The 17,566-nt window shown below is 47.4% G+C and overlaps 8 protein-coding genes across 9 annotated transcripts, besides 2 other annotated features; 3 read left to right on the forward strand and 5 right to left on the reverse strand.

The window, feature by feature from the left end:
• Positions 1–46: 46 nt before the first annotated feature.
• Positions 47–1,120, forward strand: TSTA_005140 (uncharacterized protein; the record flags this gene model as incomplete). Its single annotated transcript, XM_002488085.1, has 2 exons — positions 47–240; positions 312–1,120. Exons 1-2 carry the CDS (start codon positions 102–104, stop codon positions 1,118–1,120), a joined length of 948 nt encoding a protein of 315 aa, XP_002488130.1. The 5' UTR covers positions 47–101.
• A 60-nt stretch (positions 1,121–1,180) lies between these two features.
• On the reverse strand, positions 1,181–4,020 carry TSTA_005150 (histone ubiquitinationc protein (Bre1), putative; the record flags this gene model as incomplete). 2 transcript variants are annotated; one of them, XM_002488086.1, is made up of 6 exons in its annotated part: positions 1,181–1,674; positions 1,727–2,803; positions 2,864–3,417; positions 3,472–3,523; positions 3,584–3,727; positions 3,835–4,020. In XM_002488086.1, the coding sequence occupies 6 exons, from the start codon at positions 4,018–4,020 to the stop codon at positions 1,501–1,503; spliced, it is 2,187 nt and encodes a 728-aa protein (XP_002488131.1). In that variant the 3' UTR covers positions 1,181–1,500. The 2 variants fall into 2 exon arrangements, with proteins under 2 accessions (XP_002488131.1, XP_002488132.1); XM_002488087.1 differs by having other exon boundaries at positions 1,181–2,803.
• Positions 4,021–4,409: 389 nt separating this feature from the next.
• On the forward strand, positions 4,410–6,126 carry TSTA_005160 (transcription factor TFIIIB component, putative; the record flags this gene model as incomplete). The annotated part of the gene is made up of 2 exons (XM_002488088.1): positions 4,410–4,437; positions 4,499–6,126. The coding sequence occupies 2 exons, from the start codon at positions 4,410–4,412 to the stop codon at positions 6,076–6,078; spliced, it is 1,608 nt and encodes a 535-aa protein (XP_002488133.1). The 3' UTR covers positions 6,079–6,126.
• Positions 6,127–6,366: 240 nt separating this feature from the next.
• TSTA_005170 (DUF1183 domain protein) lies at positions 6,367–7,272 on the reverse strand (the record flags this gene model as incomplete). Its single annotated transcript, XM_002488089.1, has 2 exons — positions 6,367–7,035; positions 7,081–7,272. The coding sequence occupies 2 exons, from the start codon at positions 7,270–7,272 to the stop codon at positions 6,367–6,369; spliced, it is 861 nt and encodes a 286-aa protein (XP_002488134.1).
• Positions 7,273–7,753: 481 nt separating this feature from the next.
• On the forward strand, positions 7,754–9,515 carry TSTA_005180 (mitochondrion biogenesis protein Mmm1, putative). Its single transcript, XM_002488090.1, has 3 exons — positions 7,754–7,879; positions 7,937–7,967; positions 8,032–9,515. Exons 1-3 carry the CDS (start codon positions 7,861–7,863, stop codon positions 9,461–9,463), a joined length of 1,482 nt encoding a protein of 493 aa, XP_002488135.1. The 5' UTR covers positions 7,754–7,860; the 3' UTR covers positions 9,464–9,515.
• Positions 9,516–9,531: 16 nt separating this feature from the next.
• TSTA_005190 (ABC drug exporter AtrF) lies at positions 9,532–14,393 on the reverse strand (the record flags this gene model as incomplete). Its single annotated transcript, XM_002488091.1, has 2 exons — positions 9,532–10,209; positions 10,287–14,393. 2 exons carry the CDS (start codon positions 14,391–14,393, stop codon positions 9,685–9,687), a joined length of 4,632 nt encoding a protein of 1,543 aa, XP_002488136.1. The 3' UTR covers positions 9,532–9,684.
• Positions 12,604–12,627: a microsatellite.
• Positions 14,394–15,342: 949 nt separating the features above from the next.
• On the reverse strand, positions 15,343–15,602 carry TSTA_005200 (uncharacterized protein; the record flags this gene model as incomplete). Its single annotated transcript, XM_002488092.1, has 2 exons — positions 15,343–15,357; positions 15,462–15,602. 2 exons carry the CDS (start codon positions 15,600–15,602, stop codon positions 15,343–15,345), a joined length of 156 nt encoding a protein of 51 aa, XP_002488137.1.
• Positions 15,603–15,629: 27 nt separating this feature from the next.
• Positions 15,630–15,668: a sequence feature (A-rich).
• A 322-nt stretch (positions 15,669–15,990) lies between these two features.
• TSTA_005210 (extracellular dioxygenase, putative) lies at positions 15,991–17,362 on the reverse strand (the record flags this gene model as incomplete). The annotated part of the gene is made up of 2 exons (XM_002488093.1): positions 15,991–16,564; positions 16,654–17,362. The coding sequence occupies 2 exons, from the start codon at positions 17,360–17,362 to the stop codon at positions 16,191–16,193; spliced, it is 1,083 nt and encodes a 360-aa protein (XP_002488138.1). The 3' UTR covers positions 15,991–16,190.
• Positions 17,363–17,566: the final 204 nt, after the last annotated feature.

A 17,566-nucleotide genomic window follows, 5' to 3' on the forward strand; every position in this document is an offset into this window, starting at 1 on the left:
TGTCCCCAAACTCCTCTTTTGTGACAGTCCAGTCAAGTTAGATTTTGAGCAACAACTTCTTCGACAATACAGCCACATTACTGATAGCCATAGCATGCAACATGACTCAGATTGATTGTATAGCACTTGAAAATGAGATACTCGAACTCGAACTGCGACTTAAAAACGCCCGGAGTCGGTTACAGAAGACACACGAAAATGTCGCCCATGAAGAGTCTCCTGATTCGGGGTCTACAGACAGTATGTTTGCAATATCTGTGACAATCTCAACCTAACATGACTTGAATTTCTGAGTAACCTTACTACTGTAGTCAAATATCAACTATCACCATTCGTACACTCGCTCCTTCTGATATCCGACTCGGCTTTACCGCTCGGCTCATTTGCTTACTCGAGCGGCCTAGAATCATTTCTAGCGCATCAGAAAGCAACACCACAATCAATTCCACCTATTCCGCCTATTGTTTCCTTTAGAAAATTTCTCAATTTGTCAATCTCTTCCGTATCAAGGACATCTTTGCCTTATCTTCTTGCTGCTTACCGCTCTCCAGCGGAGCTTGAGATTTTGGACAATGATCTCGACGCATCCACGCCCTGTACAGTAGCTAGAAGAGCGAGCGTTGCGCAGGGAAGAGCTCTCCTGGGTGTTTGGGAGAAATCCTATCGTCCATCTTATCTTCTCAAAGGTAATCATAATAACACGAACAAGGCTACTAACCGGCTCAGCGCCGAGGCTCAATCTGCCGTAGCGGCAATTGAGGAATTTTCCGAAGCGTTGAAGACCAGCGGATTCGACAACATTTCTTTAGGCCCTAACGGCCATTTCGCTCCGTTATGGGGTGCTGTATGTGCTGCAATGGGTATTGAGATGGGTCTAACTGCATATACCTTCATGTTAAATCATGCAAAAGCAGTTCTGAGTGCCGCTGTGCGAGCATCAGTCATGGGGCCTTATCAAGCTCAGACCATTCTTGCAAGCGATGAAATCCGAGATCTGATTAATGAGCGGATACGACATGATTTTGATACGAAACCTGAAGATGCTGGTCAGATTGCGCCGGTATTGGATCTATGGTTAGGAAGACATGAGCTGCTTTATAGCAGAATATTTAACTCATGATTGACATGACGCCGGGGTTAAATGAGCATCATGTTGTAAAGAGCACACACGTCTTACTTTGATGGAAACGCTGACTAAAAATTGCACTACTGGTACATTTGCAACGGTACATGAAACGCTGCCTCTAATCCTCCCGACTACCCAAAAAGTATCCGTTCGCTTGCAGTGATGAGGCATCAGCTCCCCGTGAACGAGAAGGAAACAATACGAATTCTGAACGGCCGAACGCCAATCGCTTTCGAATCAAAATGAAAACCCACGCAATATCCGGATTAGACGCCTTGAAGATGAATCTTGATAAGTGAAGTAACAAGAAGAAAAAAAGAAAAACATAGTATACAGGGGTCATTGGAAGGGGTGAAGCATGCATGAATTCTTGCTTAGAGTGTCACATGCATGTAATCGTTGCTTCCGAAAGATTTGTTACAGTTCGGGCACTTTCGTGACCGGGAAGTTTGTCGCTCTTCAACACAGTCCTTGCAAAAGACATGACCGCATGTCTTGATGGCTGTATTCTTGAAGTTGCGTCGACAAACCGTGCATAGTGCGAGCGTCTAAGGTACTGTTAGCTGGTGCAATTGTCACTACTCGAAAAAGAATACTTACCCTCAACATTTCATATTCGGATGAAGAATTGCCTAGCGATTTGGTCTTCCAATTTTCCAAGCTCTTCTTTGTATCGGATAGTGTTGACTTCAAGCTCTCAACTTCCGCCTCGGCTTTTCTACAAGCAGCCGATGTAGAAGCTAGTGTGCTATCCTTTGCTGACATGAGGGATTTGAGTTCGGCAACCTGAGCTTTCAGTCCATCTATGGTCAGGATATTCTCGGTATTCTGCTGTTGAGAGGCACGATATTTGTTGGACACCGATGTGAGGGCTTCTTTTCCTTCTGCGATCTGTTTTTCGAGGTTCGCAACAAGAGAACGAGTGGCAGTTTCGGCATCTTTCAGTTGGGAGATGATGTCGGAACTCTTAAGATTTTGCAGTCGCAGCGTGCGCACTTCAGCGTCTCGCACCTCTTTGCTCTTCATCACAGCAAAATACTTCTGATCGGCTTTGGACTTCTCTGCAGCCAACCGCTGAGCTTTTTCTTCAAGGGCACTGATATCTGCGACTTTTTGTGATGCCAGGCTTGAGTACTTCTTGCAGACAGTCTGCATTGAAGTCAACTCTTTGTTGAGCATAGCATATTGTCGGTCAAGATTCAGATATTTTATTCGCAAATCTTCCACAGAAAGCCCTTCGATGTGCTCAGCATTACCGTCCTTTAGGCCATCGACTCTAATACGCAGCCTTTCCACTTCCGATTCCAGAGATTCAATCTGCGCCTCTCTGGCTGCGGCTAACTCTTGAGCCTTTGAGGCTGCCGTCGACTCTTGTTCCTGGGTTGCTTTCCTCATCTGCTGATCGGCAAGCAATTCGTCGCGAGTGCTTCTGATTCTTGCAAGGTCGGATTCCGCTTTTTGTAACTGTGCGTCTTTTTCTTCGATTTCCTTCTGCTTCTCTGCATCAAGGTTATTTCGATATGCGGCTCTTTCGGCCTGCAACTTTCCAGCTTCTTCCCTCAGTTGAACATTCAGCGCCTCCAGATGGTTTACACGTTTAATCACATCCTCATATTGCAATTTGAGTTGCTTGAAAAGATCCGTATGCGCATAATCGTCATCAGTAAGCTTCGAATTCTATATCTTCGGGTTAGCGTTGCTGCGGGCGTCCACGAGAGTTTGGGAGACATGACCGACCTTGATGTTCAACGCCGTGATTTCACTTGTCAATTTCGCATTTTCGGCTTCAAGCGTATCCAATTGTTCTCGCTGTTTCTGTGAAAGAGCCAGAGTTTTATTGTACGCTTCTTCCAAATCTGCATTCTTCTCAGGACTGGGCGTGGCGCCGTTAACTGGGGTTGCAGTATCTTCGCGAGTCGCAGATGATGGTCCATCTCCTCCAGGTCGCTGTGCGCCAAGAATATACTGCTTTTCCAATTTGGCTACCGTCATACTTCTCGCTCGATCGAGTTTCTTCTCCGCCATCATATACCGTAAAGACGCTGCTTCTAATTGTTCCTCGAATTGCTGTCTTTCAGATAAGGCCTTTTCAAGCTCGACTATGGTAACCTTCTCTTCGGCTAATTTCTTGGACAACTGCCTTTGTAATTCCGACAGTTCCTGGGTCGCTTGTGGCGCTTTTGCGATCAATTTAGAGACCGTATCTTTGATGTCACTTGATCGATTTTTAAGGTGTTTCTGGAAGTTCTCGTCATCTTCGAACAGGAGGGAAGTTTGAAAAGGAGCGTGATCTTTAAAATGTCAGCATATTGTTCTGAGCGCAAATTTCAGAAAAGCGTCTATACCTTTGCCGTTCACATTATTATCTCCGAATAAAATTCTGACTTCATCGATCAACTGATAAGAATCACATATCAGTTTCAATGTCGCCAATATTACCAATTCTTATAATCTTACTTGTTTGAACCAGGCATCGATTATCCGCAGGTGATCTTGATGATAGGTAGCGGCTTTTGTCATCTCTTTAACCTTGGATTCCAATGTAACCTTCTCTCGCTTGAACTCCTGCATCTGGCGCCAAATGGCGTCTTTCGTAAAACGCTATAAAGATAGTATTCGGTCAGCAAATGATTCGGAAAATCTAGTTGTACTATTTGGGGAAAAAATAGCGCTTAACGTGCGGTGTCCAGAAGTGGGTATAGACTTACCTCCAAGTCATCTTTCCATGGCATGTCAGCATCTGGATGAGGCTTGTTTCCATTTACTGATGTCGCCTGTCTCTTTGATGGCGGCGCAGCATCATTCTGATCATGAACGGCGGGTCTCTTCCGGTCTTCCATCTTGATAAGACCGGACTCAGACGATGAAACGGGGGTTGCTTCGACGGCCGGCATCAGTGGCTAACGCTACTTCCCTGATGGAAACAGCGGCTAGAATTAACTAAACACGCGCAATCAGATGGATGAAATTGGAAGGGCTGATAGCACATGTAAAAAGCACAGCCAGATGTGAGGGAGGTGACAGCGAGGACAATGACGGAAGGATAGTCTCTGGAAGGACAGGAGGATTTTCGACTTCGGCTTCTAGGCGCTAGCGTCGTTAGCGCCTCTCACGTGACCTCAGCCCACTTCTCCGCAGATTTCGTCCAGCCAGTTACTCATCAGCATGAACCTCCTCAGATAAGAGCATTGGAGAACAAAGCGGAGCAGCACAATCTCAAGCAGGCAACCCAATAGTTTGAACATCAGTGTCTTAAATATGTGACAGATGTGATCTATACACAATGGTGTCCTTCACAAGTTCTGCAATTAGTGAGTCAAAGACCCCGCACCTGTATGCTTCTTTTATCTAATACCGCTATTCTCCTCGCAGATAAGTCCGGAAAGAAATTTGCTCCCAAAGCAGCCCCTCGTCGCGCTCCTGCGGCAGCTGCAAGAGCCGGTGTTAGCGATCGTAGGCCCTCCGCTACACCTGGGCTTGAGGCACAAAAAGCGCATGCCCCACCTGCTGCTATCACCAGCGCGGATACGCCTCAATCAGCACAAGTAACAGAAGGACCACGTATAGAAGATGCAATTGATAGCAGCGCAGTTGCGGCTGCTTCCCCTCAACCAGTTACATCGCTATCTGCTGCTACAGAGACTGTCCAGCCTGTCGCACCTCAAGAAGGACCCATCGCGTCCAAGGAAACGCCCGTGCCAATACAAGTACCAGTACAGTCGAGACATGAAAGACGAAATGATGTAGCTGATACACAACTGCTGGACGTTCATCGCGCTGGTATTAGCAATGAAACAAACATATTCATGCCTCCGGTAGAAGCTTCGATACGAGCGCTCGCGCAAGTGACGGAGACCACACCTATTCCTACACCAATCACACGGCCTACAACCCGTACTGTCGAAACTCGCGAATCAATAAACAGGAATGAGTGTACTACCGAGTCGATCACTGTAACGGCTACAAGCGAAGAATCTACACCTGGGGCAGGAGCTGCTTCGTCCACTACCCCTAAGCCCAGCGCATCTCAGAATAAAAGAGGCAAAAGCACAACATCTGATTCTGCCACAGGCACAGACGCTTCAAAACCTAAAAAACCTCGAGGAAAGCGAAAACGAGAGCCAACTCCTGAGGAATCAGAGAATATTGAAATCACACCGACAGTGGTGAAGATGTCGGATTTATGCAAGGATCTCAGAACTGGCAAAAAGTCCAGACGAGAAATGGAGTTGCGGAATCTTGAACAAGTCGAAGCGGAACGAAAAGAGAAAGCCAGAGAGAAGGCTCGCAATACACCTGTCAAGACGGATGCAGAGAATGGATCATCAGCAAACGGCGGTACCAATACAACCCCCACAAAGCCGACACAGAGCGGTCCACGGATGAGAATTGTAAATGGTGAAATTGTGGTCGATAGTGCTTCTCTGCAGATTGATCAACATGCCGAGGCGCGTGAAATTGGTGAAGGAGAAGACGTCGTTGAAAGTCGACTCAACAGAAAGATCAACCAGGCCACATACGGCAAACGGACCAAAGCGGAGTCATGGGACGAAGAATTGACCGATTTATTTTACAGAGGCTTGAGAATGTTTGGCACCGATTTCTCGCTTATCAGCAAAATGTTCCCAGGACGATCCCGACGTCAGATCAAGTTGAAATTCAACAATGAAGAGCGCAAAGACCCCGAGCGAATCAAACAGACACTTCTGGGACCTTCTGAAGCCGTTGATATTCAGACTTACTCGGAATTGACTAATACGGTCTACGAAGATGTGGAGGTTATACAGAGGGAACTCGATGAAGATAAGAAGAGAATCGAGGAGCAACACGATAGAGAGAAGCGACAGCAGGATGAATTGATGCGCAATCCAAGTGGCATTACGAATGATGGTGTCGTTTCTAGTATTGAGAATAATTCCGTCAAGAAGAGACGTTCTATATCAAAGGCGTAATCTACTGACGCAGTTTCTGGGGACGGAATGTTGAAGCAGTCACGATAATCATGCCAACTAGACTTGGGTTATGTATTTTACGAGGCGTTATTAGGAACTTTGCAAGGAGTTATGGTAAGAAGAGTCTCTGATGGTCTCCGGCGTTTTCAAAGGAGGATTGGTGTTCATTCATTGATTGAATTCATTTCTCGCAATAGAGCTTTTCTCAAGCCTCGGTATCATGTTGCTACATTATCATTGATACTAATAAATCTTTCACTTCCAAAATCTAAGGTCAGTCCTTCCCGTTCATCTCCGTCTCGTAGACCCAAACCCGGTATCTGACCTACCAGGGGAAAAAGATCGTGACGGTCCTGGAGCCGGCTCCGGGTCATAATCATAACGCCTCGTATAAGATGATCCTGCTCTGGTCTGCCTGTCATCTCGTCGATCATGTCTCCGACCCATCGCATACCCAGCCGCTCCAGCAGCTGCACTTCCAGCAGCTGCTCCAGTCCAAAATCCCGGCCCAGAATCGGACTTCTGACGTGATGACTGAGGTTGATAATCGTATGGAGGAGGAGGGTCGTCGTCGTCACCATCTCCGCCTCCACCTCCTCGGTTGGTGTTTCTTGGTCGTCTTCCACGGTTACCATCCCTGTTAGGGCCCCCGGTGATAGCAACTATTATGATAAAGAGGAGAGCGATAAAAAATATCACCATAATGGCTTTTCCCACTCCATTATTTTCATCACCGCTTTTTGGCGATGTACTTGATTGACGCCAGCGTCCGTACCGTTCCTCACCCTTCTCAGTCAACAAGAGACGATATTCCACCCCACAGCTCCCCTTGAGAATCCATTTATCATCCGCATTTCTGTATCCCTCGCAAATAACATCTGTAGAACCAAGCTTGAATTCCGACGGTAAATTGGCGGAACAGCTCCATTGGACGTCTTCTTCGTCGTAATCATAGCCCTGATTTGTGCATCGCATTGTATCGATTTGATACAGTTTGCATACTTGTTCGGGGCCGACGCATTTTAGCTGTGGTAGAGGTAAGACGCGACGGTGGGAGGTTTGGCGGCCTGCGCGGAGAGTGAGGGTTTGAACGTTGGAAAGGCGGACCGCGTTTGGGCTAGGGGGTGTTTCTGAGAGTGCTGTGGACAGTATTGATAGAAGGAGAAGTATGTAGACTGAACATATGCCTTTCATTTTGGTTTGGTGTCACCTGCTTTCTCTGGTAAGGAATATTTGAGATGAGACACGTAGACGCTGTTGGCAACTTCAGCCTAGTCTGAACAAGACAGAGAGTAAAGTAAATGTGGCCTCATCTGCGGATAGATATGAGCTTGGTCACGCCCAGCCAATTAGATTTGACAAGAAGTAGATTTATCTTGAGGACCCAATGTTCGTCTTTCAGCTTGTTGGGTGTTAAAGAATTGCTAGTGATTGATTAGATGTTAGATAGATACCTTGACAAATGCCACGCACCCAAGTACTACTGTCGCGATACTCGTGTCACGATAGCATAGACGTATCACCACGTGGTGACTGAAGAAAAAATAAAAAATAAAGAAAATATTCCAGACGTGTCAAAGTTGATCTGTCAAGATCACATGTGACGACATAATCGATCGACTAAGCCGTAACCCGACTAGCCTCAATTTTGGCGATCTTCAATTCTGCGTTCATCAGCTCAAGGACTAAAAGAACATCAACGCCATCTCACTCAATTCACTTCGAATCCCGATTCTGACAAGGATGGTGGGCACTTCATGGATTTAGACGTATCAGTCTATCATGTCTCAACACTCCCAATGTGAGCCGTCATTCACTTCTTTACCGAGGTAGTATACTAATGAAGTGGAACATCTAGATGGCGTTCCTGGTGTCCCTGCGCAGTCCTCGTGAGCCCGCCGAAAATCTTAGATAGATTGCATTTGACGAGTCAGGATACTGATTGAATAACAGTTTGTCGTTCACTCAAGGGTTCCTCCTGGGACAGCTCTCAGTGGTATTATTAATCGGAGCGTTCATCAAATTCTTCATCTTCGGCGAAGCGCCAGCACCCCCCTCGCGCGGACTAGCCAGTCGCACTGCATCACATCATCGATCCTACTCTATAAATCAGGGGGATAACAATGCCAACAATAATACGAACAACGGTAGTAGTCCGCGAACACTACGCGAGAAGCCGTCTACTTCGAACGTCCTACGACCCGTCCCCTCATCCGCAACTAATACACGCTCAATCTTGAGAAAGACATACTATAATGCGATTCCCACACAGCTCTCGCATACGAAACAAGGTCGACATCGAATACAACATTCTACCCATCAACCCGAGTCTTTGGATTGGTTCAATGTCCTGATTGCGCAGACTATTGCGCAGTATCGTCAGACAGCATATCTACTGAAAGATTCACCTACGAGCTCAATCCTTGATTCCTTGTCCGCTGCGATCAACGACCCTCAAAAGAAACCATCTTTCATCGACACAATCAAAGTTACCGATATATCGCTAGGCGAAGAGTTCCCGATATTCAGTAACTGCCGAGTCATTGCAGTGGACGACTCGAACTCAGACGGAGGCAGACTACAAGCGTTGATGGACGTTGATCTGAGCGACGACAATCTATCGCTCGCAATTGAGACATCACTAATCCTAAACTATCCCAAACCTCGCTCTGCGGTTTTACCGGTTGCATTGTCCGTTTCTGTGGTTCGGTTTTCGGGTACATTGTGCATTTCTCTAATCCCCGCTAGTACGCCGCAGAGTCCTTCTTCTGCACCAACACCTGACGCCGGCAATCTAAACATGCGATCATTATTCCAACACATTTCAGCTGAATTAAACGGAACAGCACCAAACCCCACCGCGACCAACCCATCCGGGAAAAAGGGCGTACCCAAAACCAACCTCGCATTCTCGTTTCTTCCAGATTACAGACTAGATTTATCGGTCAGATCACTGATCGGGTCTAGGAGTCGATTACAGGATGTCCCCAAAGTGGCGCAATTAGTCGAAGCGCGTATCCAGTCTTGGTTCGAGGAAAGAGTTGTCGAGCCTCGGGTTCAAGTTGTCGGATTACCCGATTTCTGGCCCAGGATGGGTAGAACGGGTGTCAGACCTGGTGATGATGTTGAAGCTGCTGCCGCGGCAGCTGCCGCTTCTGTATCGTCTCGTAGCGGCGGTGGTCCAGTCGAAGCGACGACGCTGTCTGGGTCGGCTGAAGAGGCTATTATTGATGATAGTCCTGTACGGCCTGGATTGAGGTTTCGGGGATCAGCTACTGCGACTGCGGGCAGATCTGATTCTAGTTTTGAAGAAATTCCGCGTGCGAGTCCTCAGACTCCGTTGGATATACCGGGTTCGATGCCTAGGGTTGTTCGGACGCCGTGATGTATACTAGATGATTTAAAAGACACCACTGCTATACAATTATAATTATTCCCTGCTCGAGGTATTTTGACGTATTGACAAATGATTATATTACTTTTAATATATGTACTTGTAGTCCTTGCTCTGTATGGACATGATGATTCTTGACAAATTGACACAAAGAAACAAAACGAAAGACAAATCTATATGCGCGCTGAATCCGTACGAAAAATGCAAGTCTACTACTTCCGTCTCATCAACTTCTTCACTCCCCCAACCACAGCCCCAATACCTCCAAACAACCAACTCATCCCAAACGACCACCCTCTGATTCGAACCGTATAAATAAAGAAATAAACCAAAACCCAATTGATAATCACATAAGCCAAAAATATGCCGAAGCAATGCCATTTGTCGTCATCGTGGACGTTGAGCGTATGCATATACTCTGTCCCAGTGGCATAGGCGCAATATCCACACTCACCAGACCCCGAGTCAGGGAGTAAATACCCCTTTCCAGCGATGCGGGATACGAAATTCCCGGCGTAGGATTGACATGATTGACCATCTGGGGGAGTGAAGTAGGTGACTTCTTGAGGTGCGCAATCGACGTTCACAGCCGGCAAGACAGCCGACAAAGTACCTCGAATCCACCATGTGATCGGGTTAACGTAGTAGAGCCAATATTTCCAGAAGACGGGGTATGAGGCGTAGGGACGGATAACGCCATTGAAGAGGTTACACATTACGAAGAAGAAGGGGAGAACCTATACCAAACTGCGTTAGCTTACGAAGCAGAAGGGAGGGAGGAAAAAGGGAAAAGGGGAAAGGGGAAAGGGCTTACGTTCGATATAACCGTAAACGAAGGCGCAAAAGCGCAAATCCATTGTCCCCAACTCGCCTGGAAGAAGAAGAATAGCATCGTCATCAGGAACACGTATCCCGCCGAACTCGAGTCGGACGGTAGACCGACGGGGAAATACCAAAGCACGAAATAAATGACAGACGTGACGATGGCAATGGGGATTTCTGCGACGACGTTGGCAGTACAAAACGCCACCCAGCCGTAAATTCGACTCGGGTATTCGCGCGATTCCCAGAGTGACCGATTCATGTAGAATTTAGGGACGATACTGTTCATGACGATGGGTGGGATGAGAATAATCAAGAATGTCGAGAACATGCGATCCTGAAGAGCTGAAAGGGTATTGTTGAGTTTCCAGAATGTGAATCCATTGAATATACCCAGTATAACGCTGACGAAGATCTTGCCGTAGTAATACGAAGGGTCGCGCCAGTATTGCAGAAAAACTCGTTTCGTCAGCATTTCAATCTGTGTTGTGACAGGGGCTGCGAATTCAGTTGGATTATTTGCTGCATCTTCTGAAGCGGGAATTTGACTACGCTCTTTGACGATTTTGTCAATATCTTCTAGTAGTCTCTGGTTTTGCGTCGAGTTGCGCCATTCTTCGTTCCAGTCTATTCGTTTACCGTTTCGAATCACGGGTTTTGCTGCTGTTTCGAGGATAAATTCGGCCACGTTCTTGGAGGGAGGGCATACAACGCCGCGGTCTGCAAAGTATTCGACTACGTCGCGGCCATCGGGGCCTACAGGCCCGAAGTAGAAGGTGTTTCCACCTGGGTTGAGGGCAAGTATCATGTCGAATTGTTGGATGAGCATGGATGAGGGTTGATGGATTGTGCAGACGATAGCCTGACCAGCGTGGGCGAGTTTTCTCAGAAACCGAACAATAGAGAACGCGGCCTGGCTGTCGAGACCGCTGGTCGGTTCATCCAGGAACAGAAGCAGACTGGGTTTGGCTGCTAGTTCGACGCCGATGGTAACTCGCTTCTTTTGCTCGACTCCGAGTGACATGATGAGTGCGTCTTGGATATCCTCCAGTTCGAGCAGGTCGATGATCCGATTGACATATTCAATCTTCTCATGACGAGGGATCTCACGATCTTGACGGAGAATAGCTGAGAATTCCAAGGCTTCACGAATCGTGGCGGTTCCATCGTGTAGATCCATTTGCTCACAGAAGCCCGTTCCACGTTGGAAATCGGCACCTAGAGGACGCCCATCGACCAACATGTTACCAGTGACTACGCCCATCTTTTGTCGTTGCGCAAGAGTGTTAAGTAAAGTCGTCTTTCCGGCACCTGATGCACCCATCAAGGCAATCATAACCCCCGGCTTTGCGTATCCGCTCACGCCGTTGAGGAGTTTTCTCTCGCCGTTGCCGTAGGGGACGGTGTATTCAAGGTTGGACCAGGTGAAAATACGATCACTAGTACTCAACGAGTTCATAACCTTGTCATCGGAAGCTGCATTGGCCTGCACAGGCTGTGAGGTTACTGCACCATCTTCTTCGTCGGCACTTTTCTTCTCGGCTTGGGCTAGTTTCTTCGATCGTCGCGATTTCTTAAAGACAAGAGCACCACCTCCTCCGCCCGTAAACGTCATCATCTCGTTCGCAATAACCGTGACAAGAATGTAGAGAACGGTGAAAGCAATGAGAACACCAAAGTTCCTCCACAAGTGATGTCGCGTGAATCCAAAGGACGTTTCCAAATACGCGGCTCCCGAGACCCGAGTCTGATCAACAGAAGATCCTGTAAGAGCGCAGCTCTGATGACCAGCCACAACCCCTGGACCTTGCGGCACAAGCATTGAAGGATCACAATCCATTTCTCGATTCGCAAACTCATTCGTCAGAACCGCCTCGTAAGCGTACGAGATGGGGTTGACATAGAATAACCAGCCGAACCAGATCGAGCCGTGGAGCAGAGTACTTTTGGGGATCGCATAGCCGACAAAGATAACCAACAGATTCAACGCTATGCCGCCGAAACGAACTGCGTCGTCGATTGTGGGCGACAGAGCGGCGAACATGCGGAACATGGATGTAATGCAGATGGTTGTCGTGTACACGAATAACAAGTAAATGAAGAATTTACCTGCATCCACGTCCAACTCAGACAGGAAGTAAGTGATGATACCGAACATGGAAACCAAGCAAGCGAGGAATGGAAAGTCAACGACGACACGAGCGATGGAAACTGCCGAAGGACGGTAAAACGCGTAATCTCTGTGCCGTTGAATCATAGTACGACCAGAGACAGCAGGCATCAATTCAGTCATTTGCAGCCATCCAAGAAACAGAACAGAAAAGAACAGAACACCACCTCTGGGGAAGGCGCCGCTGGAGTTGAGGGATTCACCGTAGAACAAAGAGCTGACAATCAAGGCGTTGGCGATGGCAATGAAGAATTTCGTGTAGAGAGATGTCTTGTCACCGAGCAAAAGCCATACCTCGCGCTTGACACAGGCGGCTACCTGTTTCGGAAACGAGACGGTGTAAGACGATTTTTTCGAGACGGTTTTGCTCTTTGATGCTCCGACGGTTGCTTGGAATCGCTTGGTGTCTTCGCATTGACTTTCGGCTAATTGGCGTTCATACAAAGCGACATCGTCAAGAATGCGTTTGTAGACATCACTCTGTCTGAAGATGGCTTCCAAATCTTCAGCTGTTTTAGGGGTTGAAGCCTCTTTACCAGGCTGGAATTGACGAGCGTTAGGGTCACAAAGAGAAGTAAGAAAGTCGGCTGTGGTCGATTGTGGTGGACAGTAAAATCCCAAATTGACAAAGTATTGTTTGGCCTCTTTGGCTGGACCTTGGAATAACATCCTTCCTTCGTCAATGACGAGCACCTTATCCATCAACTCATAGATACCTTCGCCGGCTTGGTACAGAGTGACGAAGGTGGTTCGTCTGCTTATATCGGTCATGATACGCAGAGATTTGGCATAATCCAAGGCAGTACTTGCATCCAACCCTCTAGTTGAATTGTCCCAGCATGCCACTGTAGACTTTGACGCGAGGGTTTCTGCGATACTGACACGTTTCCGTTCACCTCCGGAGACACCTCGGACGTACTCATTACCAACCTGGGTGTTTCTGGTATGACTGATGCCAAACATCTTCAGCAGTGCATCTAGAATAATAGGTACACTGCCCCGATCACCCTTTTTGGTTTTGGTTATGAGCGGGAATTTCAACGTCTGCCAGACTGTAAGAGTCGCAAAATGTTGATCATCCTCGGGATTATAGTTGACTTCTCCACGGAAATGTTTATGCTGTTCCTCCGCTGATATACCCCCATAGCTCACGTCGCCTAGAACAGCGGCGTATGATGAGCGGTCATTGGCGATTGTTTTCAGAAATGTTGAACAGCCAGCACCCGGTCGGCCCAGCACGAGCAACATCTCACCATCACGAACGACACCAGTGAAATCATTAATGAGGGTTCGGGTAGCAGGCGGCTTCCCAAATCGAAGCTTCGGAAAGAAATGCTGCACAATATGATACAAATCTGGTCCAAAGGTACCAATTATAGCTTCAGGGAGGGTTTTCACAAAGGATGCGGAAGCTTGCACACCCTTGACGGTCAGGTTTTTGTAAATCACGCCTACCTTTTTAGCCGGTTCGCCTGCTGTAGTTCTCGGTTCCAGGGTCCCGCCCATCAGGAACTCGCCGAGATCAAAGTCGTCATGCTCATGTTCAGTAGTTGACTCGATTTCATCATCCTTTTCGACATCCTTAGTCTTACTTTTTGTCGAAATCGCCGAACGCCATCGACTAGCAGCATGATGTGAGCGACGGGAAGCCTGGGATTTCGTTCTCTGAAGACTCAAACGACTCAATTCCCGGCGCATTTCTTCGAAATCTTCCATTGCGCCATGACGGGAGACCGGGTCTCCTTCGGTTTGTTCGCCCCATCGGCCATCGTCGATGCTGAGTTGGGACGGGCTGGCTAGGGTTGATTCTGCGGTGGAATTTGAGCTGGTTATGGGGGCATGGTGGACTGGTTCTTGGAATTCGTTGTTGTTGTTGTCGCTATTACTGGTCCGGTTGTGGTCCTCAACGATGCCCGGGACAGCGGACATTGTGTATACTTGGATTCAATTAATTCAATCAATTCGATAAATCTTCAGCGACTGATTGACAGTCGGGTGAAGTGTAATATTGTATTCCTGTATGGGTTCAATAAAGATAGAATGGCAGTAAAGGAAAAAAGAGTATAACCCTAAGAAATAGCGAGCCAGTGGCCACTGGGTCTGCTGGACTGCACACGAGCAGAGAGGGAAGAGCGGAGATGGTAAATTCGAACAATAAGAAAAACAGAAAGGAGAAGAACGTTAACGACCAAATTCTTAATATATGTTGGTTAGTGGTGGTTTCGATGAGATAAGCAGTAGGCAAGTTACCTCCACAGAGACACTATATCGCGGACATAGCGTGCGCCGTACAGCCAAAATCCGAACCATCTCGAACTGTATTTGTCAGGCAGGGCATGATGAATCCACCTCAAGCGGCGACCTAATCTGGTAAATCTTCAAAAAGGGCCTAAAAGTCTTAGAGAGCTCAGAAGATAAGAGAGAAAGCTGAGAGATGTAAGGCGGCCGGACCAAGTTGAAGTGGAGAATTTGCTAGTGGCCAAGTCGCCGAGTAAAAATGGAATCATAGACCACAAACACACACCTTTGCAATTGGCTTTTTTGACGCCGGAAATAGTGTCGGATGCTATGTTAGCTCACGTATGAATCATGCCTTCTGACTAATTCGCCCACAATCTTTCCGAGATGCTCTATATCTCCGGATGGATGTTCGAGCCGGGTGGGATGGATCCTTATATGTAATCCAACCGATCAGCATGCCCATTTCTAATACGCTCTTTAGTCCGGATACGCATATTTTCGTCCGTAGGAGTACCTTGGGATTGATATGGAACAGAGAAAGACATGAGTCATTCTTGCTCAAGTTCTCGTATCATTAATCAATTAAAACTTTACGTCAAACCAGAATTAAAGATCGGCCAGGCTTAACCTTCCTTAACTAACTCCGCCGTGTCTAAGTCGTCAGTTTGTAGTCTAGAATGCTAGCTAGATTCCACGTTACGTACGTAGAGAGAGAGATACGCATATGACCTGTCCATTTCAATTCTGCCTTCTCACCTTATCCTCTGCTGGCACGAGCAATGCGTTGCTCAATTTCTTTGGCCGACAGAATCTTGACCGCATCTTTGGAAAAACGACGTAGCTCAATCCGGACCAGACAGTGGTCGCTGCGAGCCCTGCGACGAGGTATCTACGCATGTCAGTACGTACATGATCTGCAGATGCAAAATAAGAAAGAAAAAAAAATAAATAAAATAAAAAAAAGGGGGAGGGGGGCATGCAACAGCTTCGAAAAGGCATTTCTCCTTATGTGGAGAATTGACAATCTTTATATATCAAACCACGCCGAGACAAGACGCATTGTATTGGGCCCGTGGATGATATTCGATAACAACTGTGATCTGCACCACGAAATTCTAGGTCCATCCGCAACTAGATTACTCCATTGATCAGACTGACTAAATCAAGCAGTTACGGCATTGCTTACTGAGTCGACAAATGTATCCTTTTTAGGCGTTTGTTTTCCTTGACTCGTAAAAGTATTCCAGGGCACCAAGACAGGGTGTTAACAACGACTACCAATCTTCAAAATTTATTCTGCCATAAGCTAATTACACTCTCTCGCAATCGCCTTCAGCTTTATCCTCGAGTTCACGCCCCAGAACCGTGCACCAGCTCCACAGTTTTATTCATACCAAAACTTTGCTAGGAGCAGTATAACTCGGCTCATGACACTTGCAAAAAGCTTCCACCCTGTCACCGTCATTGTGCACTAAGTAAACCCGGTTAGAAAGGACGACTGTTATCATTGGACTCGCCGCCCTCAGCCGTGTACTCCGCCGCCGGGGTAATGGTGCTATCTTCAGAAGTGTCAATCACAACGGAAATCCACCCAAAGATGCCATCCGATACATCATCGCCCAAGAAAACATATTCTACAAACGGATCGATACCACTGTCTGCCTCCTGCGCCAAGATCGAGTCCTCGGAATTCTCGGTCAGAGTTTGGGTGTTGGTGCTGTAAGGGTCCGTGTCCTCGACGGCGGAGATGAGGTCCTGGTCGAAGAAAAGCTGGCCAACATGCGATGCGTGCGCTGAATACAGCCCAGAAATGGTGCCGTTGGGATAGACGATTGTTTCGTTGGCCGGATGGGAAAGAACTGTAATTGTGTGTCAACATTCAACAGATTTTCAACCATCTGCAACATATACGGGGAAAAAAGGGTTGTTAGAGACGGGGTTCACGTACCGTGAATGTGATTAGCACGGCTAGTGTAATGTCCCGGGAAGATTGTTTGAAACTGCACCACCCCATCTGGACCAGTCTTTTGCACACCTCGCAAAAACGTTGTGTTCAAGTTGCTCGAGTCATCGGCGTTGCCATTGCCATTTGCAACAATACCCGAGTATACACCAGTAGCGTTGCAGTGCCAAATATCGAGATATACTTCCGGAATGGGGTCGCAGGTGCTACTATCGACGAGCTGGATATCCAAATACAGTGGCACGCCCTTTTGGCTCTCAGTCAGGTCATTGCGAATCAATTCGCCGGTGACATAGTACGGTCCCTGAGTGACGTCTTCCGAAAGAACGCAGGTCCCGTTCGAGTGGAAAAGCATGTCAGGGTCAGTGAAAGGGGTCAGGCCTGTCAGGTTTGAGTGGTGGGTTCTGTTGAGCAAGGTATCGAGATCACGTGCTTTCATGTATCTCCTTAATCCCCTGGCCTCTCGGATTTTTTGGAGAGCGGCTTCGCGACGAGCAATATTCCGAGCTTCATAGCCACGCGCTTTCAGACTGGAAGACAGACAGTTGGCGATGCTGCGCGACTGCAGGGACTTGCTTTGGAGGAAGGCTGCACGCGCTGCGGCTTCGGCATTATGGCCCTCCCCCGGATGAGCTGCGATGAGGGCGGAGAGACTGGCAACGCCCAAGAGAAAGAAGGATGTGAATTGAACCATATTTTAAATGATTTTGGATTCGAGGAATTTGCATGAATGCCGGACAGAAAAAGACATGGCATCAAACCGGACGATCGATCTTTTATAACCACTCCGTCTGCATTAGGTCGCTGGAAATACTTGCAATATGTAACCCCATGCTTATTTTCTGCTCGAATGGTAAAGGTTGACTATGTGTTTCGAAACTTTTCCGCATAGAAAACA

This window comes from Talaromyces stipitatus, genomic scaffold, assembly GCF_000003125.1.
Source record: "Talaromyces stipitatus ATCC 10500 scf_1105507295517 genomic scaffold, whole genome shotgun sequence".
Taxonomy (NCBI): Eukaryota; Fungi; Ascomycota; class Eurotiomycetes; order Eurotiales; family Trichocomaceae; genus Talaromyces; species Talaromyces stipitatus.

Bases quoted from the DNA above. Each gene is read 5' to 3' on its own strand.
- TSTA_005180 (XM_002488090.1), top strand. The intron at 7,968-8,031 runs GTGAGCCCGCCG...ATTGAATAACAG, and splicing joins GGTGTCCCTGCGCAGTCCTC to TTTGTCGTTCACTCAAGGGT.